This window comes from Mobula hypostoma, chromosome 9 (assembly GCF_963921235.1).
Source record: "Mobula hypostoma chromosome 9, sMobHyp1.1, whole genome shotgun sequence".
NCBI classification, from domain to species: domain Eukaryota; kingdom Metazoa; phylum Chordata; class Chondrichthyes; order Myliobatiformes; family Myliobatidae; genus Mobula; species Mobula hypostoma.
This window is the reverse complement of record NC_086105.1, coordinates 140,301,724-140,320,248: the sequence shown is the minus strand read 5'-3', so window position 1 is coordinate 140,320,248 and position 18,525 is coordinate 140,301,724. Positions and strand designations below refer to the sequence as shown.

At 43.8% G+C, this 18,525-nt stretch overlaps 2 protein-coding genes across 3 annotated transcripts in view; one reads left to right on the top strand and one right to left on the bottom strand.

The window, feature by feature from the left end:
• The window catches only part of LOC134352111 (protein FAM83G-like), a 55,322-nt gene extending 36,998 nt beyond the window's left edge, over positions 1 to 18,324 (bottom strand). The window contains exons 1-2 of one of the 2 annotated variants that reach the window (XM_063059313.1): positions 17,754 to 18,324; positions 6,305 to 6,472 (exon numbers count right to left, since the gene is read on the bottom strand). In XM_063059313.1, coding sequence (XP_062915383.1) covers positions 6,305 to 6,472; positions 17,754 to 18,230 — 645 coding nt within the window. In that variant the 5' untranslated portion in view covers positions 18,231 to 18,324. Of the gene's footprint in view, positions 1 to 6,304; positions 6,473 to 11,062; positions 11,427 to 17,753 lie in introns of those variants that run through there. The other variant, XM_063059314.1, reaches the window with a different exon arrangement.
• The window catches only part of slc5a10 (solute carrier family 5 member 10), a 186,176-nt gene that overhangs the window by 125,603 nt on the left and 42,048 nt on the right, over positions 1 to 18,525 (top strand). The gene's annotated exons all lie outside the window — the stretch shown is intronic.

The following is an 18,525-nucleotide window of genomic DNA, read 5'->3' as shown; positions in this document are numbered from 1 at the left end:
GGTGGGGTGGCGTTGCTGGTTAAAAAAGAGATTAACGCAATAGAAAGGAAGGACATAAGCCGGGAAGATGTGGAATCGATATGGGTAGAGCTGCGTAACACTAAGGGGCAGAAGACGCTGGTGGGAGTTGTGTACAGGCCACCTAACAGTAGTAGTGAGGTCGGAGATGGTATTAAACAGGAAATTAGAAATGTGTGCAATAAAGGAACAGCAGTTATAATGGGTGACTTCAATCTACATGTAGACTGGGTGAACCAAATTGGTAAAGGTGCTGAGGAAGAGGATTTCTTGGAATGTATGCGGGATGGTTTTTTGAACCAACATGTCGAGGAACCGACTAGAGAGCAGGCTATTCTGGACTGGGTTTTGAGCAATGAGGAAGGGTTAATTAGCGATCTTGTCGTGAGAGGCCCCTTGGTTAAGAGTGACCATAATATGGTGGAATTCTTCATTAACATGGAGAGTGACGTAGTTAATTCAGAAACAAAGGTTCTGAACTTAAAGAGGGGTAACTTTGAAGGTATGAGACGTGAATTAGCTAAAATAGACTGGCAAATGACACTTCAAGGATTGACGGTGGATATGCAATGGCAGGCATTTAAAGGTTGCATGGATGAACTACAACAATTGTTCATCCCAGTTTGGCAAAAGAATAAATCAAGGAAGGTAGTGCACCCGTGGCTGACAAGAGAAATTAGGGATAGTATCAATTCCAAAGAAGTAGCATACAAATTAGCCAGAGAAAGTGGCTCACCTGAGGACTGGGAGAAATTCAGAGTTCAGCAGAGGAGGACAAAGGGCTTAAATAGGAAGGGGCAAAAAGATTATGAGAGAAAACTGGCAGAGAACATAAAAACGGACTGTAAAAGCTTTTATAGATATGTAAAAAGGAAAAAACTGATAAAGACAAATGTAGGTCCCCTGCAAACAGAAACAGGTGAATTGATTATGGGGAGCAAGGACATGGCAGACCAATTGAATAATTACTTTGGTTCTGTCTTCACTAAGGAGGACATAAATAATCTTCCAGAAATAGTAAGGGACAGAGGGTCCAGTGAGATGGAGGAACTGAGCGAAATACATGTTAGTAGGGAAGTGGTGTTAGGTAAATTGAAGGGATTGAAGGCAGATAAATCCCCAGGGCCAGGTGGTCTGCATCCTAGAGTGCTTAAGGAGGTGGCCCAAGAAATAGTGGATGCATTAGTGATAATTTTTCAAAACTCGTTAGATTCTGGACTAGTTCCTGAGGATTGGAGGGTGGCTAATGTAACCCCACTTTTTAAAAAAGGAGGGAGAGAGAAACCGGGGAATTATAGGCCGGTTAGCCTAACGTCGGTGGTGGGGAAACTGCTGGAGTCAGTTATCAAGGATGTGATAACAGCACATTTGGAAAGCGGTGAAATGATCGGACAAAGTCAGCATGGATTTGTGAAAGGAAAATCATGTCTGACGAATCTCATAGAATTTTTTGAGGATGTAACTAGTAGAGTGGATAGGGGAGAACCAGTGGATGTGGTATATTTGGATTTTCAAAAGGCTTTTGACAAGGTCCCACACAGGAGATTAGTGTGCAAACTTAAAGCACACGGTATTGGGGGTAAGGTATTGGTGTGGGTGGAGAATTGGTTAGCAGACAGGAAGCAAAGAGTGGGAATAAACGGGACCTTTTCAGAATGGCAGGCGGTGACTAGTGGGGTACCGCAAGGCTCAGTGCTGGGACCCCAGTTGTTTACAATATATATTAATGACTTGGATGAGGGAATTAAATGCAGCATCTCCAAGTTTGCGGATGACACGAAGCTGGGTGGCAGTGTTAGCAGTGAGGAGGATGCTAAGAGGATGCAGGGTGACTTGGATAGGTTGGGTGAGTGGGCAAACTCATGGCAGATGCAATTTAATGTGGATAAATGTGAAGTTATCCACTTTGGTGGCAAAAATAGGAAAACAGATTATTATCTGAATGGTGGCCGATTAGGAAAAGGCAACGAGACCTGGGTGTCATTATACACCAGTCATTGAAAGTGGGCATGCAGGTACAGCAGGCGGTGAAAAAGGCGAACGGTATGCTGGCATTTATAGCGAGAGGATTCGAGTACAGGAGCAGGGAGGTACTACTGCAGTTGTACAAGGCCTTGGTGAGACCACACCTGGAGTATTGTGTGCAGTTTTGGTCCCCTAATCTGAGGAAAGACATCTTTGCCATAGAGGGAGTACAAAGAAGGTTCACCAGATTGATTCCTGGGATGGCAGGTCTTTCATATGAAGAAAGACTGGATGAACTGGGCTTGTACTCGTTGGAATTTAGAAGATTGAGGGGGGATCTGATTGAAACGTATAAGATCCTAAAGGGATTGGACAGGCTAGATGCGGGAAGATTGTTCCCGATGTTGGGGAGGTCTAGAACGAGGGGTCACAGTTTGAGGATAGAGGGGAAGCCTTTTAGGACCGAGGTTAGGAAAAACTTCTTCACACAGAGAGTGGTGAATCTGTGGAATTCTCTGCCACAGCAAACTGTTGAGGCCAGTTCATTAGCTATGTTTAAAAGGAAGTTAGATATGGCCCTTGTGGCTACAGGGGTCAGGGGGTATGGAGGGAAGGCTGGGTTCTGAGTTGGATGATCAGCCATGATCATAATAAATGGCGGTGCAGGCTCAAAGGGCCGAATGGCCTACTCCTGCACCTATTTTCTATGTTTCTATGTTTCTATGCTGCCTGGTGAGCGGGGTGGGGGGGGGCAGGGAGGCCTTTTAGGGACTTCAGGAGACGTGTAGGCACATAGGCACATGAATGTGGGGGAACTGGAAGGATATGGCATAAGGAATAAGCTTAGTTGTCCATCTGATTACTAATACATTTGATTCAGTGCAACATTGTGGACCGAAGGACCTGTTTCTGTGTTGTATGTTCCATGTTCTAAAATTAGGTTCTAAAAAATACTATAAAAGGGAATTAAAGGGTTAACATATGAGGACCATTTGATGACTCTAGGCCTTTACTCACTGGAGTTTTATAAGAATGAGGGGGATCTCATTGAAACCTATTGAAAGGCCTAGATAGAGTGGACATGGAGAAGATGCTTCTAATAGTGGGAGAATCTAGGACCAGAAGACACAGCCTCTGTATAAAAGGACATCCCTTTAGAACGGGAATGAAAAACAAATCTTTAGCCAGAGGGTGGTTAATTGGTGGAATTCATTGCTACAGACACTGTGGAAGCCAAATCATTAGCTATATCAGCCTGAAATGTTGACTGTTTATTCAATTCCACAGAAGCTGCCTGACCTGCTGAGTTCCTCCAGCATTTTGTGTGTGTTGCCCTGGATTTCCAGCATCTGCAGATTTTCTTGTGTTTATATTTAAAGATTGATAAGTTTTTAATAGGAAGAGTGTCCAAGGTTACAGGGAGAAGGCAGAAGAATGGGGCTGAGAGGGAAAATAAGTCAATCCTGTGGTGGAGCACTGATGGGATGAATGGCATAATTCTGCTCCTCTGTCTTATGCCTCACGAGGTCAAAGGCAGTGGTACAGGTATAAACCTGGGTTCAGGCACAAACTCAGCTACTGCCTGTGTAGCATTTGCAAGTACTTTTTGTGGCCATCTGGGTTTCCCACATCCCAAGCACATGAGTTTGGTAGATTTCCATCTGCGAAGGACAATCATAGAATTTGGAGGGAACTGATGACAAAGTGGTGCCCGTGTAAATAAGGAATTCACGGTCTCCAAGGCATGGCGAGATATAGGACCTATTTTGTGTTGTTTGACTACCTATTATTCTCTAATGAGGACAAAACACAAGGCACATGGGAACAGAACCCTCAACAGATGTCCTCCAAATGATTCTGCATTCTGATATGGAAAAGTAATCACTGTTTCCTCAGTCTCAACTGTCCAAATCCTAGAGCTCCCTCTCCGATAACACTGTGGGAACAGCTCTACCAGAAGTTCAAGGACGCAGCACCACAACACCTTCTTAAAGGCAGTAAGAGTCGGCCTTTCCTGCAAAGTTCACCTTTTGCCTGTGAATGATAAAACAGCTGAGTCTTAAACATGGTGGTGCAGTAGAGTAGCGACATTCTACAGTAGCCACTGTAAGATTGGGGTTCGATTCCTGTCACTGTCTGAAAGAAGTCTGCATTTTCCCCGTGACTGCCTGGGTTTTCTCCGGGTGCTCTGGTTTCCACCCACATTCCAAAGATGCGCTGTTAGGATTAGTAAACTGTGGGCTTGCTATGTTGGTGCCAGAAATGTGGCAACATTTGAGGGGCTGCCCAGCACAATCTTCACAGATTTGCTTTGACACAAGTGACACATTTCAGTGTATGTTTCAATATACATGTGACAAATAAAGCTAATCTTTAGGTGGGTCAGGTGTTTCATAAGAACAAAAGAACATTTGACAGCAAATTGATGAAATACTAGAGCAGATGACCAAAAGCTTGAAGCAGGGTGGTTTCCTTTACTACTGGGACAGGAAATATTCATTGGAATTTATACAATTGAATGCAGAGGTAAAAAAAAATTAGATAAATATTGGGCGATTCTTTCCTCTCCCATGAGATAGATTACATTGCTTTGACCTGTTATAATTTATACAGCTCAAACTGAAATATCAGTCCAGTTCCGGATCCAAGAGATGGCAGCCTAACAAAAAAGCTGGAATCACGTGAGATTCTGGCATGAATGTGATTTAAAATGGAAGCCTGTTAGCCAGTATCAGATGCTCAGAGCTTAGAGTTCAAAGGTGATTGTAAAGTGATAATACTATTCGGCTTGTTAAAAGAAATAATCTGGGTAATAATTCACTAACAAGGATAAATCCATAGCCCAGATGCGTGTTTCCCGTAGCATTAAAGCTGGTGTAACAAAAGATTCTTTTTTATAATCAAGGGTGTTTTATTATTATGTAACGTTTTTTTCAATATCATTTTGCTATCAGCAAAGAATGATTATTGGAGTGATACTTGGCATAGATGGGATATCTCAAAGTACAAATGCATTCACTGACCTCTTTATTAGGAACCTTGTGTTCGACGTGTTGTGCATTCAGAAATGCTATTCTGCATGTCACTGTTACAAAGTGTGGTTATTGGATTTACTGTCGCCTTCGTTCAGCTTTAACTCACCTGGCCATTCTCCTCTGACCTCTCTCATTAACAAAGCATTTTCACTCACAGAACCACCACTTACCAGACGTTTTATGTTTCTCACACCACTCTCTGTAAACTCTAGAGACTGCCGTGCGTGAAAATCCCAGAAGATCAGCAGTTTCTGAGATACTCAAACCACCCCATCTGGCACCAGGGTCAAAGTCACTTAAATCACATTTCCTCCCCATTCTAATGTTTGTTCTGAACAACAACTGAATCTCTTGACCATGTCAGCATTGCTTTTATAAACTGAGCTGCTGCCATGTGATTGGTTGATTAGATATTTGCTTTAATAAGCTTTACCTAATAAAGTGACCATTGAGTGTATCAAATGTGTGAATGTGAATGGTCCACTTCCACTCCTAATCCAAATCTGTAATCACTCATGTTTCTTTCCCTGTATAGATGTGTTGCTCTTTATATATTCTTTAACCAGAGGGTGGTCAATCTGTGGAATTTACTGCCAAATGACCGGGGAGGCCATGTCATTAAAAAAAGTCTTGCAGCTTGATACCAGGCCCTTCCAGCCCACACCGCCCAATTAACCTACCAACCAGTTATTCTTTTGGACGTGGTCACGGGGAGAACATACAACTCCTTACAGACAGCAGCGGGAATTGAACCTGGGTCGCTGGCACTGTAGTAGCATTATGCTAACTACTACGTTACCGTGCTGTGCATTTAAAGCAGACATTCTTGATTAGTAGGGGTGTCAGAGGTTACATGGAGAAGGCAGGAGAATGGGGTTGAGAGGGATAATAAATCAGCCATGATGGAATGATGGAGCAGACTCGATGGGCTGAATGGCCTAATTCTGCTCCTACATTTTATGGTCTTTTATATGATGGACTTTCTGAATCCTTAAGAGAATTGATGCCAGCCATGGAAATGGGAAGTGACTTTGGATACATGTCCATACTAATCCAGCATGAAGTCACACTCTAAAATACATTAACTTCTACACAAATAAATAAAGGATCTTTGAGTATCCTAGTGCAGAATCCAGGAGGAGGAAGAATTTTCCCTCTCCTCCCAGTGCAAAGGTATTTCATCTTTTTTTGAAAAAAGTGATCATCTGATGGACTTGATATTTCAACTGTGAATCACACGACACCAAGGCTGATCAGCATGGCTGTCTACTCATTTGCTTACTTACTCTCAGCATTCCCATATGCATTCCCGCATTCTGGCACATCTTCAGGAAATATTTGATGTTAGTCTCATCATGAATGATGTAGACAGGAACCTTCCTCTTGAAGCTAGCATCCAGCAAGTCTTTGAATATATCGATGTCTGTAAATATGTCCATGACAACAGCAATTACCTGGGAACAGGAAGAAAGCAGTTAATAGTCATTTGCTCTGATGTTTGACTAGACAGGACAAAGGTTACAGGGAGAAGGCAGGTGAATGGGGTTGAGAGGGATAATAATTCAGCCAGGATGGAATGGCGGAGCAGACTCATTGGCTAAATAGCCTAATTTTGTTACTACGTGTCATGGTCACATGACAGTGATTGCAGCGGTTAGTGTAACACTGTACAGTGCCAGCTATAAGATCATGGTTCAATTCCCGCCATTGCCTGTAAGGAGATGGTACGTTCTCCCCATGACCGCGTGGGTTTCCTCTGGGCGCCCTGGTTTCCTTCCATGTTCCAAAGACGTATTGGTTACGGTTATTAATAAAATGCTCGAGGAATTCAGCATTAGGGTTACGGCCAGCATCTACGGAAATGAATGAAGAGTTGACATTTGAGGCCAAGACCTTCATTAGCCCTGACTCTTTTCTTCCCTCTTTCCATCGATGCTGCCTGACCCGCTGAGTTCCTCCAGCATTCGATGTGTGTTGTCTGAATTTCCAGCATCTGCAGGATCTCTTGTGCTTATAGTTAGTAAGCTGTGAGAATGCTGTACGGGCACCGGAAGCATAGAGACATGAGGGCTGCCCGCAGCACGGGCTCAAATTATGTTGCTTATTGACACAAATGACACATTTCACTGTATATTTCAATGTTTATGTGACAAATAGAACTAACTTTTAGGAACCTGTAGACCAGTGAGACTGTACTACTGCTTGTGGCTGCAACTCATTTCACTGCTAGTAATGAATGAAATTCCTTTCAGATGGGGTTGGCTTAGAAAAATAAATTTCCATATAGAAAATAGAAACTAAAACTGCAAGTAACAAAGGAATTAAGGAGAAAGTTATTTACTCAGCGGTTGATAAGACCAGAAGTGATGATTCACAGGTTCATTAGGGAGACAATAGGAGGATATACTGAAGTGAAACAGTGAGAAGGACATTAGTGAGACTCATCGTAAACTTGAGGGACCACTTCGTTGAGCACCTCAGCTCCATCTGCCTAAAGTGGAACTTCACGGTGGCCAAACCTTTTAATTCTGATTCCCATTCCGACGTGTCAGTCCATGACCTCTTCTTGTGCCACAATGAGGGCCAATCTCAGGGTGATGGAAAAACACCCACTATTCCATCTGGGTACCCTTCAACCTGATGGCATGAATATCAATTTCTCCTTCCCCCTCCCCTCATCTTCTAACCCCCACTCTGGCCTGTTACCTCTTCTCACCTGCCTTTCTCCTGTGGTCCACTCTCCTCTCCTATCAGATTCCTTCCCCTCCAGCCCACCTGGCTTCACCTATCACCTTCTGAATTGTCATCCTTCCTTCCCCCTCCTCCACACCTTTTTATTCTGGCATCCTCCCCCTTCCTTTCCAGTCCTGAAGAAGGATCAAAGCCTGAAACATCAACTGTTTATTCCTCTCCATAGAAGGTGTTGGACCTGCTGAGTTCCTCCAGCGTTGTGTGCATCTACAGAATCTCTTGGGTTTATTCTGGCCACCGACCTTGTCTGTGCTTCTCATAGAATGGATATCTATTTTGCAGCAGGTTTTGTGTAGTTCCATGTTTCAGGATAACATAAATGTAATATACAAACATGTTTTTTTTTAACAAGTTTGTGCTGATGGGATAATGCAGGAAATATCTTAGTCAACTTAGGCACAGAAAGCTCCCACAAGCAGTGATATTAGCTACATCATCCACTTTAACAATAAAGATTTCCTTAGTGCTGGGGAGGCTAGCGCCCATGATGGTGCTGGGTGAGTTTACAACCTTCTGTTCCTGTGCAGTGGCCCCTCTGTACCAGAGGGTGATGCAGCCGAGCAGAATGCTCTCCGTGGTACATTTGTAGAAATTTACCAGACTTGGTGACTTACCACATCACCTCAAACAAAACGGCAGCTTTCAGAAGGTCAGGCAGATTCCCTTATTAACTTTCAGCAAGTGGCTAGTGCCCCCGCCCCCACCCCCCCGGGCCCACCTCACCATTTATAAATGTGTCAGCATTTATTGTCCATCCTTAATTGAACTGAAAGCGGGGAGCAAGATGCCTCCTTAAACAGCTATGACCCTGTCTGGTGAAGGTACACCCACCATGCCTATAGGGATGGAACTGTAGGAGTTAGACCCCGCGATGGAAGACTGGTGATTACAGTTCCAAGTCAGGATGATGCACAACCAGAAGGGGAACTTGTTCCAATGCCCTTGCTATCCCTTGTTCTTTTTGGTAAAGCAAAAAAAAAAAAAAAAATCCAGTGAGCTGCAGTTGTGTGGAGGAAAAAAAAGCCTTGTTACTGAAAGAGTCGGAGGAGAATAGCCATAATGCTTCAAGCTGACCAGGGAGGTGACAGTAACTCAAATAACCACACATTACAACAGTGGTGTGAAGAACAGCATCACAGAATGCACAATACGCCAAACTTTGAAGTGGATGGGCTACAGCAGCTGAACACTCAGTGGCTACCTTATTAGATACAGGGGGTACTTAATAAAGTGGTACTGAGGGTATTTTAGCAAATGGCACACACTGCAGACATCGTGCACCAATGAATGTTTATGGTTCTTGGTGAGGCGGCAATCAAACAGGCCAATTGCCTTGATGGCATCAGGCTTCTTAGGAGTCATTGGCACTGTATTTACCCAAACACGTAGAGAGCAACTCATTGCTTCGTAAATAGTGTAAAGACCTAGGAGAGTGAGGAGATGAGTGCTAGCCTCTGACTCGCTTTTGTAGCCACAACATTTAGGCAGTTGATCCGGATAAATTTCTGGTCAATGGTCTGTGGGAAACTGGCCAATGGCGATACCACGGAAATGTCAAATATAGATGGTTGAAGCTTCTCCTGTTGAAGATGGTAACTGCCTGGCACACTTGCGGTACATGTTATTTGCCAGCTATGCATCCATTTTTGAATGTTGTCTGATTGCATTCAGATTCTGCTTTATTTAGTCACATGTCCATTGAAACACGCAGTGAAATGCGTCACTTGCGTTAACAACCAACACAGCCCAAGGATGTAAGTATCACATGTTCTGGCGCCAACACAGCATGCCCACCACGTTCAGCAGAACAATACAAGCAACAACAGCAGCAGCAAGACAACTGCCTTCCCCTCCCTCCCACCTACACACCCACTCGCACAGGCAGCATGATGTTGAGGACAGACTGAACACTGTAATTATCAGTGAACACTTCCACTTCTCACCTTACAAAGGGAACGTCTATGGAGAAGAAAGTGAGCTCATGTGGCCTTCACCAGGTTTCCCGAACCACTAAGATTCACAGCAGATTCTGAGGAAGGCTCTTCACCTGAAATGTCTCTTTATTCCTTTCATAGATGCTGCCTGATCTGCTGAGATCCTCCACCATCTTGTGTGTGTTTCTCCAGATTTCCAGAATGTCTTGTGTTTATGAATCACAGCATATTCTGGTTTTATTGTAGAAAGGTACCCCTCTGCTCTTCCCCAAGTGCCAAAGAATCCCTTACCTTCTCCCTGAAGGCAGTTTCACATCTAGTAAATGCCAGTAATAGCATTTCCCACACAGGTGAACTCCTTCAATGATATACCTGAATGTCAGCTAGACTTTTCTGCTCAATGTTCTCGAATGACTATTGATAAGATAGTTATAAGATAGACCCTCAACCTTGTAATCTACCTCTACCTTACTGTCTACCAACACTGCACTTTCTGAATAACATTTTATTCTGCATTGTTATTGTTTCTCCTTGTGCTATTTCAACATACTGTGGTAATGAAATGATTTATGGATGGAATGCCAACCTAAGTTTTTCCAACTGTACCTCAGTGCGTGACCTTAAACAAATTTACCAATGACAAGAGTGCTAACAATGAATCAGAATCAGGTTTATTATCACTGGCATATGTTGCGAAATTTGTTAACTTTAGGCAGCAGTACAACAAATGAATACAACATGATAAATAAAGAAAGTGGGGAAAAACTGAATTATATTAAGCATATATATGTCTATTAAATTATGTTAAAATAAGTAATACAAAAAAACCAGAAATAAATAAAGTAGTGAGGTAGTGTTCATGGGCTCAATGTTTATTTAGAAACTGGACGGCAGAGGGGAAGAAGCTGTTCCTGAATTGCTGGGTGTGTGCCTTCAGGCTTCTGTACCTCCTTCCCGACGGTAACAATGAGAAGAGGGCATGTCCTTGGAGGTGGGTTCCTTAACAATGGACGCCGCCTTCCTAATGAACCAATCCTTGAAGATGTCTCAGATTACAGAGGCTAGTACCCATGATGGAGCTGACCAGTTTTACGTTTCTGCAACTTACTTTGATCTTGTGCAGTAACCCGCTCATACCAGCAGTGATGCAGCAAGTCAGAATGCTCTCCTTGTGATATTTGTAGAATCTCCCCAAACTCTGAATGGACACATAGTCACTGTCTTGGCTTCTTTAAAGCTGCATCGATATGTTGCACCCAGGTTAGGTCCTCAGAGATACTGACACTCAGGAACTTGAGATTTCTCACTCTTTCCACTTTGATCCCTCTATGAGGTTGGGTTTCTATTCCCTCGTCTTACCTTTTCTGAATCCGCAATCAGCTCTTTGGTCTTGCTGGCATTGAGTGCAAGGTCGTCGCTGCGACACCACTCAACTAACTGGTACATCTTGTTCCCGTTCGCTCGCTCTTTCGATACCAACTGAAATTCTGCCAACAATGGTTGTATCATCAGCAAATTTACAGATGCTCTTTGAGCTGTGCCTAGCCACACAGTCACGGGTACAGAGAGATTAGAGCAGTGGGCTAAGCGCACATCCCTGTGGTGCGTCAGTGTTTATTGTCAGCGAGTTGGAGGTGTTATTTCCAATCGGCACGGATTGTGGTCAGAGGGAGGTACAGATCTGCACCGTAGGAACAATGGTGTTAAATGTTGAGCTAATAGGACCATCACTGGAAGGGAGACGTGTACTTTCTGTACATTTTTTTCCTGGTGGACTCTGCAACTCAGAACCAGCAGCTGATTCATTGAATCAGGATGTTGAGGAGAACACACTACACAGTTATGGACCTACTTCAACATGTAATGTAGATAGAGAAGTTCAGAAGAGATACACTAGAATTATCCTGGGAATGAAAGAGTTACTGCATGTATTCACTGCAGTTCAGAAGAATGGGGGGGGGGGAGAAGGGGGGGGATCTCATTGAAACCTATTGAATACTGAAAGGTCTGGATAGAGTGGGTATGGAGCAGATGCATCCTATGGGGTGGGGGGTAGTCTAGAACTAGAAGGCACAGCCTCAGAAGGACATTCCTTTAGAACAGAGATGGGAGTTTCTTTAGCCAGAGGAGGGTGAATCCTCCGAGTGATTTGACATTTTTACGGCAGAGGTCGATAGGTTATTGATTAGTAAGGGTGTCAAAGGATACAGGGAGAAAGCTGGAGAATGGGGCTGAGAGGGGTGATAAATCAGTCATGATGGAATAAAACAAGCTTGATTGGCTGAGTGGCCTTATTCTTCTCCTATGTCTTACTGTTTTAATTACATCAAATTGGAAGATTAGTTCAAAACACTCAGCCAAGTTGTTGCAAGTTGTGCAGTTTCAATATTTACTATGCTACTGAAAATGCTATCTATACACAGTCATTTTCTTATACCAAAGTAAGTTGAATTTCATCCTTATAGTGTTGGAATTTTAGATTTCACAAATAAACACTTGCATTATAGTAATAGATAGCATCTGGCAAAAGTAATTTCAATGAAAATATTTTACATTACTCTTATGCCATGGGCAGTGAGGTCTCGCTCTTAGAATTCACCGAGCCACCTGGCATTTCAGTATCTCCAGAAGCAGCTCAGAAGACAATGTACATTCAGGGTGCGGCCCTGTCGATGATCCAATTCCTTGCCAACGTCGCTGACAGAAGCGTCGCAGGAAATCGGAACATCAAGGCAGTGGGTGCAGTTACCGAAGGCCTCTCTACTCGAGCGATCTCTCTCTCGACGGTGAGAGAAAGTCTGCTGGTTCGAGTCGGGGGAACTCCAATCAGCGACGCTACAGAACTTAATATTGGAACAGCGAGCTACTGGTCTCCCTTTCAATGTGACAGACGCGATATCTCTTTCTCCCCCATTGGTGAGAGAGAGGGCCTGTTGAAATGTTGGGTTGGCAGTAGTTTTTAATGGACTCTAGATCATGGTCTCTAGGGGCTTGTTATTGCATGGTGGGTGGGTTGCGGGGGGGGGAGGGGGGCTTTGGGATTCTAACATTTTTCCGTCATTCATTCCTTGGAATTTATTTTCTCTCTGTTTTGTGGATGTCTGTGAAGGGCAAGGATTTCAGGTTGTATACTGTATACATTCTCTGACATTAAATTGAACCAAGCTTGTGGTATCAACATTATAGTATTTCAGTGCGACATTTCACATCGTCTCAGAAGGTTTCTTTCCTCAGGCAGTTAATTTGATCAACCACTCTAGTTAGCCACCCCACCTCCCACTCTATCTATTACCTCTGTCACAGTAATGTAAACACTTTAAAGCACTTTTATAATGCTGATTACAATGTAAATACCTGCTGGTATTTATGTATTTATGCACATTTTATTCCATATGTACTTTAAACTCAAATGTATTATAATTATTGAATGTTGTTTTTACCCCCAAGATCAAAGTAAATTTATTATCACAGTACATATATGTCATCATATACTGCCTGAGGTTCATTTTCTTATTGGCAGTTAGTACAAAGAAACCCAATAGAATTAATGAAAAACTAAACACAAAGATGGACAAACAGCCGATGTGCAAAGACAGCCATTTGTGCAAAAAGATAAAGGAAAACAAAATAAAAATAAATAATATTGAGAACATGAGTTATAGAGACCTCGACAGCAAACCTAGGGGTTGTAGAATCAGCTCAGTGTTGGGGTGAGTGAAGTTACCCACTCTGTAAGATGATTCAGAAATGTTTCATTCACTATGATTTCAAACATTCAGGCTCACTAATGCCAGAACCCGGCGGGAGTGAAAAGGAAACAATTTTGCTACTTCAACAAGTTAGGTACTATGAAGAATTAGAGAGGTATCAACAAGCATCCTGATTGAAGATTTGGAGGATGCAATCATTAATAGCATTAAATAAAGGTAGTCCAATATCTGCACTAGGTGCCTGCACTGATGTTGTTCATTTACAGTCAAAAGAACATGGAAGCATACACTGGATGAATTCCTCCGTCAATAAATATTAAGAACTACAATTTTATAGACTGTAGTAATATTGGTAGTGTTCCAGTTTGTTTTGTATTTCATTTAAGTACATAATTCATTACTCAATTTATCTTTTTATGTCTTTTCAAGTATTTCTATTAAACTTTGGTAGCCAAAATGTACTGGTCCGATATCAACCAGAACCCATTGTACATATAAATGTATATGACAAATAGATTGATCCTTATAACATTTTGAGTGGGCACGTGGCCAAGTGGTTAAGGCACTGGACTAGTGACCTGAAGGTCGTGAGTTCGAGCCCCAGCCGAGGGAATGTGTTGTGTCCTTGAGCAAGGAACTTAATCATACATTGCTCTGCGATGACACCGGTGCCAAGCTGTATGGGTCCTAATGCCCTTCCCTTGGACAACATTGGTGTCACGGAGAGGGGAGAGTTGCAGCATGGGCAACTGCTGGTCTTCCATATAACCTTGCCCAGGCCTGCGCCCTGGAGAGTGAAGACTTTCCAGGCGCAGATCCATGGTCTCGCAAGACTAACGGATGGCTTTACTATAATATTTTAAGTGTGGGTACCAGCATATAGAGCAGTATTGAGGGAGCTCTGCATTGTCACAGGTCTCTTACTTCAAAAAAGATGTTAAACCAGGACTCTGCACGTTCTCTCAAATGAAAGATCCCATGGCAATATTTCAATTAACATCCCCAGATTCTCCTCCAAGCGGACTACAAACTTGTCATGGTTTGGGTCATTGCGTGCCTCAATGAACAGGACAGCTATGTTTGCTTCCACCTCTTTAGTCCTCTTCCACCATCAGATATTTCTGAAAGGACCATGAACACTGTCTCATTTTTTGCACTACTCATCTATTTTTATAGATTTCTCATTGCAACTTACAGTAACAAATACCACAACATACAGTACTGTGCAAAAGTCTTAGACACACTAGATTTTTTTATGGTTTCAGATGATATAGCCTCAATAGAACCCTGATCTCAATATCATTGAGGCTGTCTGGGATTACCTGGAGAGAACGAAACAAGTGAGAGAGCCAGCATCTGCAGAAGAACTGTGGCAAGTTCCCCAAGATGCTTGGAATAACCTACCAACCAATTTTCTTATAAAACTGCATGACAGTGTACCTAAGAAAATTGATCCAGTTTTAAAGGCGGGGGGAGGGGGGGTCACACCAAATATTGATGTAATTTAGTTTTTTACTGTTTACTGCTACTTACAGTAAATTTGTTTATATTTAGAAACTTATCATTATTTTTGAAAGCATCGTCACTTTACGGATTTTTTTTTACACGAGTCTAGGGTTTTTGCTCAGTAATTAACACACTCAACGATTCAGGAACAACTTCTTCCCCTCTGCCATCAGATTTCTGAATGGACATTGAACTGATGAACACTACCCCATGACTTCTTTTTATTTCTATTTTTGCACTAATTTAATTTAGCCATTTAATATATACACTTTCTGCAATTCACATTTTCCCCTTATGATCATGCATTACACTGTACTGCTGCTGTAAAGACAGCAAATTTCATGATATATGCCAGGGAGCTGGTGGTGGACCTGAGGAGAGCTGAGGCACCGGTGACCCTGTTTCCATCCAGGGGGTCAGTGTGGACATGGTGGAGGATTACAAATATTTGGGGATACGAATTGACAATAAACTGGACTGGTCAAAGAACACTGAGGCTGTCTACAAGAAGGGTCAGAGCTGTCTCTATTTCCTGAGGAGACTGAGGTCCTTTAACGATGCTGAGGATGTTCTACGAGTCTGTGGTGGCCAGTGCTATCATGCTTGCTATTGTGTGCTGGGGCAGCAGGCTGAAGGTAGCAGACACCAACAGAATCAACAAACTCATTCATAAGGCCAGTGATGTTGTGGGGATGGAACTGGACTCTCTCACGGTGGTGTCTGAAAAGAGGATGCTGTCCAAGTTGCATGCCATCTTGGACAATGTCTCCCATCCACTACATAATGTACTGGTTGGGCACAGGAGTACATTCAGCCAGAGACTCATTCCACCGAGATGCAACACAGAGCGTCATAGGAAGTCATTCCTGCCTGTGGCCATCAAACTTTACAACTCCTCCCTTGGAGGGTCAGACACCCTGAGCCAATAGGCTGGTCCTGGACTTATACTGGCATAATTTACATATTATTATTTAATTATTTATGGTTTTATATGGCTATATTTATATTCTGTTCTTGGTTGGTGCAACTGTAAGGAAACCAAATTTCCCTCAGGATCAATAAAGTATGACTATGACTATTAAACCTGATTCTGATTCATTCCCTGACCGCTCCTCGTGCCTTCACAAGGCAGGTTCAACAGAGACAAGATGACTAACTTTATAAACTGAGAGGAAATGTTTAGCAATGTTACTCCATCAAGGTGTCAGAATCTCCCACAGCAGGAACACTTAAACTTTACTCTATGAATGCAGTACATTAATTTAAACTTGACTGACTTATGATGCAGCACTAGAGTTACACAATTCTAAAGTTTTAAGATTCTAAGCATGGATGAATCAGAATGGTTAAACCATAAATTGTTAAGGAAACTAGGTACTAAATAATTTAGGTCTGCTAAATAACACCGGTGTAGTTGCTCTCTAAATCCACATCCCTCTGCCTTTTAGAAACATAGAAACATAGAAAATAGGTGCAGGAGTAGGCCATTCGGCCCTTCGAGCCTGCACCGCCATTTATTATGATCATGGCTGATCATCCAACTCAGAACCCAGCCTTCCCTCCATACCCCCTGACCCCTGTAGCCACAAGGGCCATATCTAACTCCCTCTTAAACATAGCCAATGAACTGGCCTCAACAGTTTGCTGTGGCAGAGAATTCCACAGATTCACCACTCTCTGTGTGAAGAAGTTTTTCCTAAACTCGGTCCTAAAAGGTTTCCGCTCTATCCTCAAACTGTGACCCCTCGTTCTGGACCTCCCCAACATCGGGAACAATCTTCCCGCATCTAGCCTGTCCAATCCCTTTAGGATCTTATACGTTTCAATCAGATCCCCCCTCAATCTTCTAAATTCCAACGAGTACAAGCCCAGTTCATGCAGTCTCTCTTCATATGAAAGACCTGCCATCCCAGGAATCAATCTGGTGAACCTTCTTTGTACTCCCTCTATGGCAAAGATGTCTTTCCTCAGATTAGGGGACCAAAACTGCACACAATACTCCAGGTGTGGTCTCACCAAGGCCTTGTACAACTGCAGTAGTACCTCCCTGCTCCTGTACTCGAATCCTCTCGCTATAAATGCCAGCACACCGTTCGCCTTTTTCACCGCCTGCTGTACCTGCATGCCCACTTTCAATGACTGGTGTATAATGACACCCAGGTCTCGTTGCACCTCCCCTTTTCCTAATCGGCCACCATTCAGATAATAATCTGTTTTCCTATTTTTGCCACCAATGTTTCTCTTCCAATGTTCCCTAAGGCATCCTACGAAAGAAATGCTTATATTGGTGTCTAACTAATGAAACTTTTAGGATTTTCTTTTCCTATTTTAATTATTTGTGAAGTTATTTGAACCAACTTAGATTCAACTTAATTTCCAGTGGGTGACATACTCCACGTCCTACTCCCAGACCCCAATCTAAGCTGACACCAGCACAAATTGAGGGCGCACAGTATTGAGACAGCGTGGTACCGACTGTCAGCCATAAGATATAAGAGTAGGATTGGGTCGCTCGCCCCATTAAAGTCTCCTCCACCGTTAAACGGCAGATGATTTTCAGTTTCAAATCCCATTCGCCTGCCTTAATCTCGCAGTACCAGGGAGCTCAGCGTCATCAGAGATGCTGTGTGAAGCGCATCGAATACTGAACCATAAGCCCCATCTCAACTCCTTAAGAGGAATGGAAAGGGATCACAGTGAAACTATTTTACAGAGGGGCAAGTTTACTTCCCCACCCATCCCCAGAACTTCAAAGAAACAGTCGTCATCACAGCACTGGGATCCTGCTGTGCACAAGTTTTCTACTGACGGGTGCTACGTAAAGTCTCTCTCACCTTCTGCGCTTGGCTGATCATCCGGCGAAACATCTCCTTGATGTGGACGGAGCCCTCCATGGGGGGCTGCGTGTACACGTTCGCGCGGGTCACCCCGCGGTACCCGGAGCAGTCCGGCCAGCCCAGGTCCAAGCTGGGCCGGGACACGTCCGAGGAGTCCGGCCAATAGTGGAGCGAGAGGGGCGTGCGCTTCGCTTCGGGACCCGGCTCCTCGCCGGCTTCATTCCGCAAGCTGCCGGCCCTTTCTTCGTCCAGGAAATCCCTGACCGACCTCAGGATCTGCTGGATGTCCAGCTCGGAGAGGAACTCCCTCAATTTCTCCTTGGTCACCGTCTCATTAAACGCGTGAATCCCTTCCGCCACCAGCGCCTCCACGGCCAGCCTCTGCCCCTCGCTGTAGAAGAACTCCGGCTTCGACTCATTGGTGCGAAAGTTGACGTTGCCTTCGTCCAGGCACTGCAGCTGGGACAGTGCCATTCCTCACAGCCCTTGAGACCGGCTCCCGAGCGGCAGCGTGCACTGACCCACTGACACGTCGCTCGCTCGCACCTCCCCGCAACCCCGCCCGCTCCGGCCACACCCCTTCAGGTAATCCAAACCACACCCAGTGTGTCCTCAACGCGTTACTTTTCTTGTAACACCCGTGTGCCCATAAAAGAGGAAGATGACTCAGGCGGAGCGCTGGGTTGGGTCGCCCTCAAGTCATAGACCATCTGCTGGAGGAATTCAGCGGGTCGGGCTGGGTTACCGCCAGCGGAAACGTAAACTGCGC